Source organism: Carcharodon carcharias, chromosome 2, assembly GCF_017639515.1.
Source record: "Carcharodon carcharias isolate sCarCar2 chromosome 2, sCarCar2.pri, whole genome shotgun sequence".
NCBI classification, from domain to species: Eukaryota; Metazoa; Chordata; class Chondrichthyes; order Lamniformes; family Lamnidae; genus Carcharodon; species Carcharodon carcharias.
Genome location: NC_054468.1, coordinates 52,642,204 through 52,656,257, shown reverse-complemented (window position 1 = coordinate 52,656,257; position 14,054 = coordinate 52,642,204). Strand labels below are relative to the sequence as shown.

The 14,054-nt window shown below is 44.3% G+C and overlaps 1 protein-coding gene across 6 annotated transcripts in view; it reads left to right on the top strand.

Moving 5' to 3' along the window:
* LOC121290443 (inactive N-acetylated-alpha-linked acidic dipeptidase-like protein 2) overlaps nt 1–14,054 on the top strand; it is a 999,957-nt gene that overhangs the window by 661,274 nt on the left and 324,629 nt on the right. For all 6 annotated transcript variants that reach the window (XM_041210891.1, XM_041210883.1, XM_041210898.1 and 3 more), the window contains one exon: nt 13,907–14,047. In XM_041210891.1, the coding sequence (XP_041066825.1) occupies nt 13,907–14,047 (141 nt within the window). The remainder of the gene's footprint in view (nt 1–13,906; nt 14,048–14,054) is intronic.

Below are 14,054 nucleotides of genomic sequence, written 5' to 3'. Positions count from 1 at the left end.
CAAAATCACTACCAGTAACAACAAAGAGGTTGAAAGAAGTCCGAGAAACACAAAAAAACAGATGAAGAATGTGCTAAAATTAGGGAATGCTACAAAAATGGACGGCCAGAATATGTTCCAAACAACCTCATCCTGAAACAAATTCTCGAGCAACGCAGACACCTCAGTATCGTGCATGACTTGCTAATTTATGATGAGGTTGGTCACGCCAAGAGTCCTCAGACTTGAGATCCTCCAGGGAATACACCAGGGGCACCTAGGTATTACAAAGTGTTATGCTAGAGTGTGAAATTCAGTCTGATAGCCAGGAATCTGAAAATCACTAGAGGAAATGATTTCAAGCTGCATTACCTGTACAGTACATCATCAAGAGCAGAGATAACCCCTGATAGTATCCTCATTTCCAGCCAGATCATGGGAATGTCTTGGAATAGACCTTTTCGAGCTCACGGGAAGACATTCCTCGTAGTTGTTGACTATTATTTCAGATGGATTGAGGTTAAATGTTTTCATGGAACAACCTCAGAAACAGTCATTAATTCACTAAAAGAATTTTTTGTCACTTGTGGCATTCCAGATCTTTTTATTTCAGACAATACCCCACAGTTTGCAATGAAGGGTTCAAGAAATTTACAGAAGCCTATGGATTTGTTCACATAACTAGTTCGCCCAGGTACCCACAAGCAAATGGAGGGATCAAAAGAGGAATAAGAACAGTAAAAGCTTTGTTGAAAAAAATGATATCAACTTGGCACTGTTGAGCAACTATTCCACATCACTTCAGGTTAGTTTGGCTTCGACAGAACTTCTGTTGGGAAGATGACTATGGACCCAACTTTCAGTTCTTCCACATATACACATGCCATGTCTAAACACAACTGATATAGAGAAAGTAAGGGAGAAGAAAGGATGACTATCATGTAAGTCAGAGCAGAAAATACAATCTATGCCATAGAGTGCACGATTTACCAGAAGTCCAACCAGATGAATCAATCTGGATTAGAGACCAGAATCGGGAAGAACAAATACTGGAAAAAAAACACAAAGGGCAGGATTTTCCGCACCTGGCCACCGCTGCAAGCTTCTGGTCCCGCTGCAAGTCAATGGACTTCTGGCTGGGGCGCTGCCTCGTCCGTGGCAGATCCTGCCCGGGATAGGACCAGCAAGTCCCGGCTAAAGTCTGAGATCTTAGCTTGTAGAGACTGACAATGGAATAGTTAGAAGAAGTAGAAGCACACTTATATATACAAGAAGACGACCATAAATTGAATGGACTAACTACCCATATGATCAGGAAAACAACCTGAACAGAGAACCAATAGCCTCTGATGTTCACATGTGACTCTACAGAGTTCGAGAGAGAATATGGAGAATTTGAATCCTATGCACCCTGTGAGAGGGATGAGAACAAGGTCGGGGAGACTGATGAAACCGCCACAAACCTTATCTCTGTGAACCAAAGATGAAGACAGAGACTTTGGGGACAGGTTTAGGATAATATAAATAATGTATTTATTGGAGCCAGAGACTTGGAGAGAGATGTAGTATTAAGGGTTAATATTAAATATGTAAGTTTATAGTTTACATCATCAGTGATGTAAGATCATATGACAGCAAAGCATGGAAAGAGACAGTTCTATGTAGAGCCTTGTGCTAAACCTGCGTTGTACATATTTAGTACAATGTTCAATAAAAGGTAAAGTTTACCAAAAATCTTGCCTCCAGCATTATTAGTAAGTTCAGAAAATAAATAACCCCCTCTAACAGCCATAACAATAATAACAGCACATTGTTTATATGACTGGTCCAGTTCAGTTCTTGTAAACAGTAACCCTGGCAGGAAGAAGTTTTATTTTGTTTTCCATATTTGTATTACATTTAGCAACAGCAAAACATTTTACCTTAACACCAAGAATATATAATTTTTAACATTAGCACCTTCTATTTACAATAACTCCAAGGTAATCACCAATAAGAGAATAAAATGGTAACCTGAATCTCTGAGGTCAAGGAGATGATTTTCTATCCTGGTTGAAAGAATGTACATGTCACTGGGTCTGGGATCAACACTAATTTGCTCAGATAATCTGGAATGCAACAGCATAATGTTTAAAACAAAAACAGAATTACCTGGAAAAACTTAGCAGGTCTGGCAGCATCGGTAGAGAAGAAAAGAGTTGACGTTTCGAGTCCTCATGACCCTTCAACAGAACTGATTTTTTTTTACAAGGAGAGGGGTGAAATATAAGCTGGCTTAAGGTTGGGGGGGGGAGGGAGAGAGGGGAGAGAAGTGGAGGGGGGTGGTGGCGTTGTAGGGACAAGCAAGCAGTGATAGGACCAGATCATCAAAAGATGTCACAGACAAAAGAACACAGGTGTTGAAGTTGGTGATATTATCTAAACGAATGTGCTAATTAAGAATGGATGAGAGGGCACCCAAGGTATAGCTCTAGTGGGGGTGGGGGGGCATAAAAGATTTAAAAATAATGGAAATAGGTGGGAAAAGAAAAATCTATATAAATTATTGGAAAAAAACAAAAGGAAAGGGGAAGAAACAGAAAGGGGGTGGGGATGGAGGGGGGGTTCAAGATCTAAAGTTGTTGAATTCAATATTCAGTCCGGAAGGCTGTAAAGCGCCTAGTTGGAAGATGAGGTGCTGTTCCTCCAGTTTGCGTTGGGCTTCACTGGAACAATGCAGCAGGCCAAGGACAGACATGTGGGCAAGAGAGCAGGATGGAGTGTTAAAATGGCAAACGACAGGGAGGTTTGGGTCATTCTTGCGGACAGACTGCAGGTGTTCTGCAAAGCGGTCACCCAGTTTACGTTTGGTCTCTCCAATGTAGAGGAGACCGCATAGGGAGCAACGAATACAGTAGACTAAGTTGGGGGAAATGCAAGTGAAATGCTGCTTCACTTGAAAGGAGTGTTTGGGCCCTAGGACGGTTAGGAGAGAGGAAGTGAAGGGGCAGGTGTTACATCTTTTGCGTGGGCATGGGGAGGTGCCATAGGTTGGTGTTGAGGAGTAGGGGGCGATGGAGGAGTGGACCAGGGTGTCCCAGAGGGAATGATCCCTACCGAATGCTGACAGGGGGGGGGGGGTGAAGGGAAGATGCGTTTGGTGAGTCGGCACTTACAGCCTTCCGGACTGAATATTGAATTCAACAACTTTACGTCTTGAGCTCCCTTCTCCATCCCCACCCCCTTTCTGTTTCTTCCCCCTTCCTTTTGTTTTTTTCCAATAGTTTATATAGATTTTTCTTTTCCCACCTATTTCCATTATTTTTAAATCTTTTATGCCCCCCCACCCCCACTAGAGCTATACCTTGAGTACCCTACCATCCATTCTTAATTAGCACATTCATTTAGATAATATCACCAACTTCAACACCTCTGTGTTCTTTTGTCTGTGACATCTTTTGATGATCTGCTCTTATCACTGCTTGCTTGTCCCTACAACAACACCCCCCCCCACCTTAAACCAGCTTATATTTCACCCCTCTCCTTGTAAAAAAAAAAATCAGTTCTGTTGAAGGGTCATGAGGACTCGAAACGTCAACTCTTTTCTTCTCCGCCAATGCTACCAGACCTGCTGAGTTTTTCCAGGTAATTCTATTTTTGTTTTGGATTTCCAGCATCCGCAGTTTTTTGTTTTTAGCCTAATGTTTAATGTGGGCATAATCGGAAGCTTATTTGTGAGTCAGAGTTGAAGCTTCAGAAATGCTTCCATGTAAACCTGGAGGTTGTTAATCCTGAACTCTTGCCTACCTGTGCTTCAGCTTTTTAACTTGTGTAAGTGTGGTCTATTCCTACGCAGAGAGAGAGAGAGAGAGATTGTACACCATACTAGGCAAACACAACAGCCAGCTGTGTGGATTCCTCAGCAACTTGGTTTGCTGATTATTAAATGGTGATGAGCTAATAAGCAAAAATATTTCCGTGGCATATCTTTGAGTATTGCTGAAATAAGATACATTTTATTATAAGATTTTGGCTGAAAGCTATTTTTTTCATCATTCTTTGCAAAGATGCAAAAGAATGGCCAAAGCTTTTGCTTTGTAGTCGAAGCTTTTCATCTTGTACTCATCAGGGCAATTCACAAGAATACCAAATGTAAAGGGAACAACTCGTTATACTGCAAGAGAAGAGCGATGATTGGTTGGCAAGCTGATGTGGAGTATGTAAAGGCACTCTACATATGTCAGTTGTAAAGTGAATCAAGCCGCAGTTTATTCAGCAGTACAAGTATGCATACATGGGAGATCACCCTCAGATTGCTACAAGGGGCATCTCAGCATTATAATGTTTCTTTCATACATTTATACCCTTCTTGTGACATTTCAATATTAATCTTAATTACATCATGGATCATATGCCCTTATTTATACTTTCAGTTCTACACATAAATGGCTATGTAAAAATAAACCACACCTGGTCTTTGTTCCTCCATCATTCTCCTCCTCACATTCCCTACTTCATCCTGACTTTCTCAACTTTCCTTTTCCCTCTTTTGGATCTCCTTTTATCAAGAATCAGCAATTTATCTAAAATAGCAATGTCCTAATCCATCTAATCTTATAACCTTTGTTTTCCACCACACAATCTCCTCTTATGTCACCACTTTTACGCCTACAGCCACATCCGGTTACTCATATCCTAATTATCCTGTTAGTCCTAAATCACTTCTGCAAGTTTTGAGCAAGGCTAAGCAAAATATGTAATCTCATGCATATCTGTGACCTCGTGCATTGCTCCCTTCACAAGTGGACTCTGATTGATAGATACGTTGCCATGGAGAATGAACCTATTAACTGATGACTGACAGTTAACTGCTAAGCCTTGTTTAAATTCAAACCAGGCCAATTCAGAGACCACTTGCCAACCAATCAGTACTTTCTTCTCATGCATTATAAATTGTTGTTCCCTTTACATTTGGTATTCTTGTGAATAGTCCTGATGAGTACAAGATGAAAAGTTTCAACAACATGTTTATTTTTTCAGTAATACTGAAGTTCTGTACTACCAAACAACTACTTGCTTATCTTTTATTTGCTGTGTTGCAGAGACCATGGTGTTTGGCTTGATAGAAAAATACTTGATTGCGGTGTGAAACAATTATTTGGTACATTACGCTCAAATATGAACATATGAATCAGAAGTAGGAGTAGGCCATTCTACCCCTCAAGCCTGCTCCACCATTCAATAAGCTCACAGATGATCTGACTGTGGCCTTAATTCCACATTCCCGCCTACCCACTATATCCTTTGACTCCCTTGTTAGTCAAAAAGCAAGAATCCCTCAAAGACTTTGAAATATGGGCAGAGAGGTTTCATCTACTCGAAATGCTTGACTTCTTCAACCCTTTCTTCTCCAGGCCATTTGTTTACAGTAAATGATATTAGCTGATTTTTCATTACCGACAGACAATTTATTAAGTATAAGATTTTGGCTGAAAGCTATTTTTTTTCATTATTCTTTGCAAAAATGCAGAAGAATGGCCAAAGCTTTTGAAGAGCATTGTCCATTTTTAAAAAACTTTTTGTGTGAAGTTTTTACTCAACAATTTGAAGGATGTTGGTGCTTTTCTATTTCAAAAAGCTAGGGAGCAACACTCAACTTCAACAGGCTCACAGAGTGGGAGGTAGCAGATCAGCGTGACATTGTATGTCCACTGAATTTTTTTTCAATTGACTTCAGTGGAGTGGGAAATCGGCCAATCCACAGTAAGTTCTGCAAGTCTGTTGAAGTAAAGTGTTGCCTGTCTGATGTCATAACAAAGCATTTTTGCTCAGGTTTGTGGTTGCAGAATGAAGATCCCTACACTTCAGTGCTAACCTAACCACAGCACCATCTGCTGCAGCAGTGTGATATTTTTCTATTTACTCCAACTGTTATCCTATGAGTGATGATTAATATTGCAAATTAATGTCAGTTTTGTACTGTAGACCTGTGCCAACCAGAATCTGGAAGGGAATGCCAGACTTAATTTATATAAGTTTTGAAAACCAGCTGACAGATGAGATCAGGTTTGGTGTAGACTTGGACTTGGGTTCTTGGAATAAAAGACTGCTTTTCCAACTTAACCCCAACTTCTCCCCACCATCCCTCTTCCAACCATGCAAGATTGTTTAATTTATATTTTACATCAAATAATTTTGCTCAACAATGGCAAGGATATCAATATTGAAGGATGAAATACTTTGCACATGTGTACTCTGTTCAAGCAATTGTTGCATCCAACAGTTTTACTTTGAGAATGCCTCTATTCTTTCTTGATGAGGGGGTGAAGGAGACATGAAAGAGGCTAGATAGGAAGCACTCACAGTGGCTTCATAGAAGACATCCACACAAATCTACTCACAAGGGCCAACAGACCAAGAAGAACTTACTTAGACATTTCTGCTCTCAGTGCCGCAGAAGGCTGCAGTTGTGCGCTGAGACTAAGGGTGGGATTTTCTCATCCTGTCAGCAGTGGGTGTCATGATGGGTGGGACCAGAAAATGTGGAGGAAGCTCCAAAATCTCTTCTATGCCGGCGTAAAAAGACATCGCTATTGTCGGCTCCCGAATTTAATGGTGATGAGCATCTCCCACCGCACCATGTCGTGAATGGCATTTGAATACATCCAACTATCATGAATGTTCATTATGAAGGCAGCTCACCAGAATCATGCTCCCACTCCTTATCAAAAGGCCACGCCGACATCGAATTAGACCGGTGTCATTCACAATCACATATAAGTGACCTGGCAAACCGCACGCCCCTCGTGATTTCGAGGTATGCTTGCCTATCTTTCACAATGCTACACTCAGGGCTGCCCTGACTCCATACCAGGTTGTGCAGGCAACAGCAGAGGGAACTCAAGGAGGGGTTTGGAGCCAAGGCTTTGCAGACTGGACCAGCAGTAAGGCCGGGAGGGTGGGGTTTGCGGCTGTGGGAGGGGGCTGGAGATTGGAGGCTTGTCTGGGATTTGGTGTACGCAGGATGGAGGAAAGGGAAGGGGCTGGAGGGCAAAATATTGTCTTGGGGTGGGAGGGGGGCGTTGGTGGAGTGGTGGTGAAGACTGGGGAAGGGTGCACACACACACACACACGACTGGGGTGGGAGTGGTGGGGGAACATCCTTGGTGCCAGAATGGAAAGACAGTCCACTGTAGAAGTGCCACAAATTAGATTGCTGACTATGGAAAGACTATCCTTGAGCCAGTACAGGGATGGGGAGGGCCAGTCAGCCCAGTGTCAGCATGGTGCACTCACCACCTCACTCATGTTGGTCTGGGGGTTTCTAGCATCATTGTGGGCTGCAGATGGCACAGTCAGGGGAGGCATCTGCAGCCTATAGATCAGGAACAGATAATGTAGGGGCAGACACTCGATGGTCTCATGGTGGTAGGGAGCCTTTATATGTGACTGTGCAATAGACCTCAAGATGGGGAGAGGACAGATCTACAAGGGGCATTGGCACATCAACATCAAAGGGTTCAAAGGGTAAGTTACGGATCCATCACTATTATAATGGGATCAAGGATTAGAGGGGGAGGACTGAGAGTAATTGGAGGGAAGGTAATCCGAACATTGTTCCTCCAGGATGATTGGAGGGATTTCCACAGTGACAGGGGGAGGGTCAAAGATGGTCAGGTAGTAGAACTTCAGCATCGCCATTTTCCAACATGAAGCTATGTTAGAGTTGAAAAAGAAAGTATAAAATAACTCTGCGGGAGCAGAGGAGTGCTCTCTGGGCTTGTGGGAGGAGTTGACCACTGCACTTGTGAGCAGGTTGAGGGGGCACCCAACTGAAATCTGTATTCCCTAATGAAGAATGAAGAACTGCTGAGACATGTTGGGAGCATTTCAATGACAATGGAGGGAATCAGGAGCCTTAACTGCTACAGTGCATTCATGCGAGACTAATAATGATTCATCCCATGAAACGATTTCCTTACAATAACTCATTTGTCCCATTTGGGGGACCCCCTTTTGAAGAATGACCCAATATACATGGAACAAACTGCAGATGCCTATTGCCAACAGAACAGCTAAACCTTGCAGCTGGTAGGTTCAGAGCTGGGAACCCCCCACCACCCCCAGCCCCCTTAAAAAAATCTTATTCCCTCACTGGATGTTTGCTTTGCTGGGTAAACAAATGGATGCAGTCTCAGAGTGCACTGCCTGAGGCTTCCAGCACCTGCCAGAACTCTTGCAGATCTAAGTGCCTGTTCAAAGCACTCTCATTGCAGTAGGGTCTGCTGGGGGTGGGTGGGGGCAGTGGGGTGGCTGCACTTCATGTGACCCTGAAGGCTGTAATCGCAGTGCCAAGGGACTAAGTGGGAGTAGTGCCTACACTGAAAATGACCCATTGGCACCACAGTCAATCCCTAGTCGGTGACAAGAAGATGAACTTTGGAGGCTAATGCTCACTCATCTTTCTGTTCAATGTTCCTGCAGAGAGGAGAATGAGAGAAAGATGGATGGTGGATCTAAAGTGTTCATCCTGGTATACAGGCAATACCAAAGGTGGAGAAGATTGGCACATTCGTGCCAGCCTCACCAAAGCGAAGAGCCTCACCTTGATGAGCAAGGGGCAGCAGGGCCCACTCTGTTCCAGAAGCTGAGGTTCACAGAGCTGCTGAGCATAGGTGTCTGGCAAATCCGAGGGTATACAGAAGACGTTTCCCATAACCACAGATGAGCAAGAGACTGTGCCGTCAACACTACTGCATGTCTGTGGTTCTTGTGGGTCACATCTGCCGCACTCTCCAGGAGGAGTTGATGCCGCAGGGAGTGGGAGGCTAACCAGTGCCAGTGGCTGCCAAAGTCACCGCCGCTCTGAACTTCTATGCGAGTGGCTGCTTCCAGGTTTGACTGGAGACCTCTGTGGGATCTCTCAAGCTTCCACTGTCAAGTGCATACTGGAGGGTCACAGACCCCTATTTACCAAGGCCCCAATTATGTGCAGTTCTCTTGAGGTGAAGCTACCCAGGCTGCCAGAGCACTGGGCTTTGCAGCTATATCCGGATTCCCACAGATGCAGGGTGCCATCAACTGCACTCGTGTGGCTTTAAAAGGCCCCTGGCAGCAGCCAATCCAATACACCAACAGGAAAAGATTCCACTCTCTCAATGTGCAGCTGGTCTACAACATATTATGCAGGTATGCAGCTACCCAAGAAGCTATGCAACTTGTACATCTTGAGTCAATCGCAGATTCCACAAATCTTCAAGAGACCTCAGCACACCCAGGGTTAATGATACCCTTTCTGTCGTCCAGAAACTGCCTCTGAGGAAAAGTATAATGCTGCTTATGCTGCAACACAGTTATTAATAGAACAGACCATTGATATCTTGAAGATGTGTTTTCGATGTCTGGACAGGTCAGGCGGCACTCTTTGGTACACTCCCCTGGGGGTCTCATGCATTATCATGGCTTGTTGTGCCCTACACAACCTGCCACTCCAAAGGGGTGTCTTGCCAGATGACGAGATGGAGAAGCTGCACGTTTCCTCTGATGAGGAGGACACCGAGAGGGAGCAGGGGACGAGGCATTGCACTGGCCAGAGGAGGCAGGCGTGCGCGGGAAATATTCATCACCAGATTCCAGGATGGTGGCAACAACTAGGTAATATGACCCTCTCTGACAAGTGCTCTCCATGCTAGGCCCAACTTACTACCTGCGTTGTTATCCTTTTCATTTCAACCATCCACTTGGATCTGTGAATGATTAGTTTCACTCTAGCATCACCTTGTCCTCATCCTATGCAGGTAAGGCAGCCTCGGGAACATGTAGACTTTCCGAAAGGTGCTCATAACTACAGAAGGGCCTTTTGTCGGCACACATCAGATGGTGCAGCCTCTTCAAGCATTTGTCCAACAATGCACACACTACAGCAACCGACAAGAGGCAGGAGCACCTCTGCAATCCTCAGTTCAGTCGTGGCAGTAGGCCTGCATTCAGAAAAGGCGCCTCAAGGAGATCAATGTCCACTTAGGGGACATTGCCTTCTGTGTGAGTTTGATGGTGATAGTGCAAGATGATATTGAGCTAAGTCAGCCGGTCAAGCATTAGAAGTGCTAATGCCTCTTCATGGTAGTCATGCCTCAGCATCACAAAAATCCTCAGTCATCCAAAACTCTCAGGGAAGGATGCGGGGCTACAGTTAGCCTGAACTTTCAGTGGATGTCGAACACTTCACAAGCACAATATTCTGAAAGCTGCCTGCCAATCATGAACATGCATCCATTTGGAATCTCTCATTCTCCCCTAATGCCCAGCCCTGGCCTTTCTGATCCCAAAAACGCAAACGCACCATGTAGCCCTCAAAGCTATTAATCATTGATAGTAAAGAGCACACACCAGCTGCATTGCATCCTCGTTCTTAGTCCATTTCAGAGCGAGACATTTTCATTCCCTCTGCCTGACATATGGACATGGGAAACAGGCACAAAGGTGCCATTGTCTGTTCCACATAACCATTTGGAATTAGCATTTTGGATCTCTTAGAGGGTTGAGGTCAGTGACGCTGACCGGAACTCATGGCCTGTGCTGCATCTTCCCCTATTCATGATAGGCTTGTGGGTAGAATACACACAGCTCCAAGATTGTTAACTTTCCAACCTCCAGCAGGAAATACCAGGACAAACTTGGCGGTGAGGTCCAGAGCTCAAAAACGTGGAGGTGAAAAGGTGGGCATTATTACACGGATGCTGTGCAGATTTCTACTAGGAGATTAGAGGTCGCTAAAGGCAGATAGGAGCGTAAATGAGCTCTGAGTTTGGGCTGATAGACCACCCTCACAGCCAACAGAGTATATGGAGGTCAACGAAAGATGCCCTGTCTCCAACCACATCTACATTTCTTCATCTATACCACAAATTGATCCTTCCATAATGCATATGCATCGGGGGACTACATGAGCCTCCATATTATATAGTCAAGACTGAACATCACTGGAACCTGTAAAGCATGTCTCAGAGATGCTTTGCGCAACCACATTTTTCCTTGAGGCTGCTGTGTCACTGATGTCGACACTGTGCAGAGAATGGACACTCACTGTTATGAGATGGTTGCACACAACATCAAGTGGAGGCACATGATATGACTTATGTAAAACGTGGGGGGCAGGGCAAACATTGTGTTAGATGTGATCGCCTACAGCAATGGAGTGCAACTCCTCGAGCACAGCAGGCCCTATGTCCTGGTCTAGTGTCTCCATGGAAGCCGCCATCCTGGCATGTCAGTGTTATGACCTTAGACTGAAGATAAACGGACCCGTCCATCTTCTATTACAATCTGTTGACTGCATCTGACAACCCTGCCTGATATTCCCATGTCTATCGCTGCAGCTCCAAAATCTGTGTTAGGGTCAAGTCCAGAGGCTCATCATCTGACTGGAACTCAGCAGAATTCTTGTCTCCAGCAGTATCCGAGTGCCAGTGACCTTGGATATCCCTGCCTCCGCCTGCTGTGGACCTAAATCTGTGCTGTGCTCACCAGAGTGTGACCTCCGAGCCTGCTCTAGAATGAGGTTCCACCGAGGTGTATGTCTCTCTGTAGGCGGATGGTATAGGTGAACATTGTGATGAGTCTTCAACTGGTGTGTCCTCAGGATCCTCATCTGAGGTCATGTGGGTGCTGTAGCTGAGGGGCTGACTCCCATTGCCCTTGTTCAATTTCGCACCAGTGTCTGTCAAAAAGATGAGATATTTAGAGAATGGCTGCACAGTCAACAACATTACAATGCACTCACAGTATCATTGGCTGAATGATGAGCTGGTGCAAGGTCCTCATATGGTTGGTCTCATCGTTGGTGCACAAACAGTCCCTGGTCCTCTCTAGTCAGCTCAACAGCATGCTGCTGTTAAGGAGTGAGAGCTGAGGGGCTTGAGATCTGGCATTGCCCAATCATTCTGGGATCTCTCTCTTTCATTGTGTTTGAGTTGTCCTGCATAAAGACAGATGGATAGATGGTGAGCTGGAAGGATGTCCAGGCAGGTGACATGGATGCCTGTCTTATGTGAGTGCTGCGTGGACCTGTGTAAGGGCTGAGGAGGTGAACTGCACATGATGTGAGACCAGATAGAAACGTCAAGGTGTGTGAGAGAGCCAGTGGTGATGTTCCTTGTAGTGGTAGTGTGTGAGATCCCCATTGACTGTCAGGCTGTGAATGGCTGATGGGCTTCTGAGAGTGAGAGTTGAGAGTGAAGAGAAGGTTGACTTACCCTGGCGGAATGGATGAATCATTCATCCTCTTCCTGCAGTAGATGCCCGATCTCTTCTGAGCCGAGTTGGTGCTGACCATGCTGGCCAGCTGCTCCCAAGCCACTGTGGTGAGGTTTGTGGACCACCTTCTCCAGTCACGGGGGTAGTGAATATCCAGGCATTCCTCCACTGCGCCCAGAAGTAGCCCAGTACTCTGTCAGTAAACTTGGAGACACTACAGTTCTTCACTTTGTGGGTGTCTCTCTTCCAGTAGCCTTTGGCTCCAGATAGTGAAGGTTGTGTGTGGGTGCGCTTTAAATATGGCAACCGGAAAGATGACCTGCTTAGGTCACAGGGGGGTGGGCAAACCACAGCGCACCCTGCCACAAGATCTGATATCTTCCTGGTGATGCATTTACAATGAGGTGAAACGTGGATGATCTGGTGCAGAAACCCACCATTACAGCCGGCAGGAAAAGCACCATTTTTGCCACCAGACCGCACTTAGGGCAGGATTTTCCCTCTGCGGACTAAGTGTAAAGAAACAATTGACTATAAAAAGCTAAAGATGATGAATAATATAATTGTAGGGCATATCATTGTTTTTAAAGGAACTGAAAAGACAGAAAGGCAAAAATGAAATGAAAAAATGAAAGAGAAAAATAATGAACCTGCATTGGGAATATTTAAAGATCCTGAGCATGATAGACTTGGAAGATTTTGAAAAAGCATTCAAATCAAAGCATTAAAAACACTGTAATATAATATTAAATGTGAATAAATAATGCATTTATATTGCAGTCTATCATGTCAGAACGCCTCAAAACATTTCACATAATCAATTCTGTTTGGAAGTGCAATCACTGCTGTTATGTAGTTAAAGGAAGACCATAAATATGAAAAGTCACAGAGTAAGTCCAGAATTATTTATTTTTGGGTGATTGTTTTCATTAAGGAGTGGAATGTTCTTCCGCTTTGCCATGTCAACATCAGGCTCAAGTATGGCACAGAGCAAGCCCATGGAAATGCTCTCAACCCAGTTCCAATTATGTGCCTCAAATGCAGAGCCCACACCCCATTCCACAATACAGTAAGCATAAATATCCCATTTTACACATCCCCTATAACCTGGTGAGTCTTTCAGTGAAACTACTGGTTCACACTATTTTGCAATCATAGCATGATGCTGCATAGAAGGAATTCATTTGTTCCATTGAGCCTTTGCTGACTCTTTGAAAGAGCTATGCAATTAGTTGCACTACCCTGCTCGTTCCCTTCAAGTATTTGTCCAATTCCCTTTTGATGGTTGTTATTGAATCTGCTTCCACTACCATTTCAAAGATCGCGTTCCAGGTCATCATGAAAGAATTTTTCCTCATCTCTTCCCTGGTTCTTTTACCAATTATCTTAAATCTGTGTCATGTGATTACCATGCCTTCTGCCACTGAAAATAGTTTCCCCTTATTTACTGCATCAAAACTTTTCATAATTTTGAACACCTATGACAAATCTCCCCAAAATCATATTGAGGTCTTAGCAATGTCGTAGGAGCCCAATTTGTGTGTTATAATGAGATTTGTTTTAATTGTGGCCAGCTTAAAAACAGCAATGAGCTGGGAGTCGACAGCAAGTTTAGGTCTCAGTAATATCCTTTTACTGAAAAGCTCAAAATTCCCTCCATGTTTTCTTAATTTGTGATTTGTGATTTTAAAAGGTGGAGGCTTCAGGGAACATGGAACAAACATTACATCTTTGCTGGTTCAACCAATTGCTGCATCCCTGGCTAAAGCACTTCTTTCATCAACTGAGAAGGCAAATGGAAATGGATGCTTTCACTTCACTAACTCAAGTGCAGGTAACAA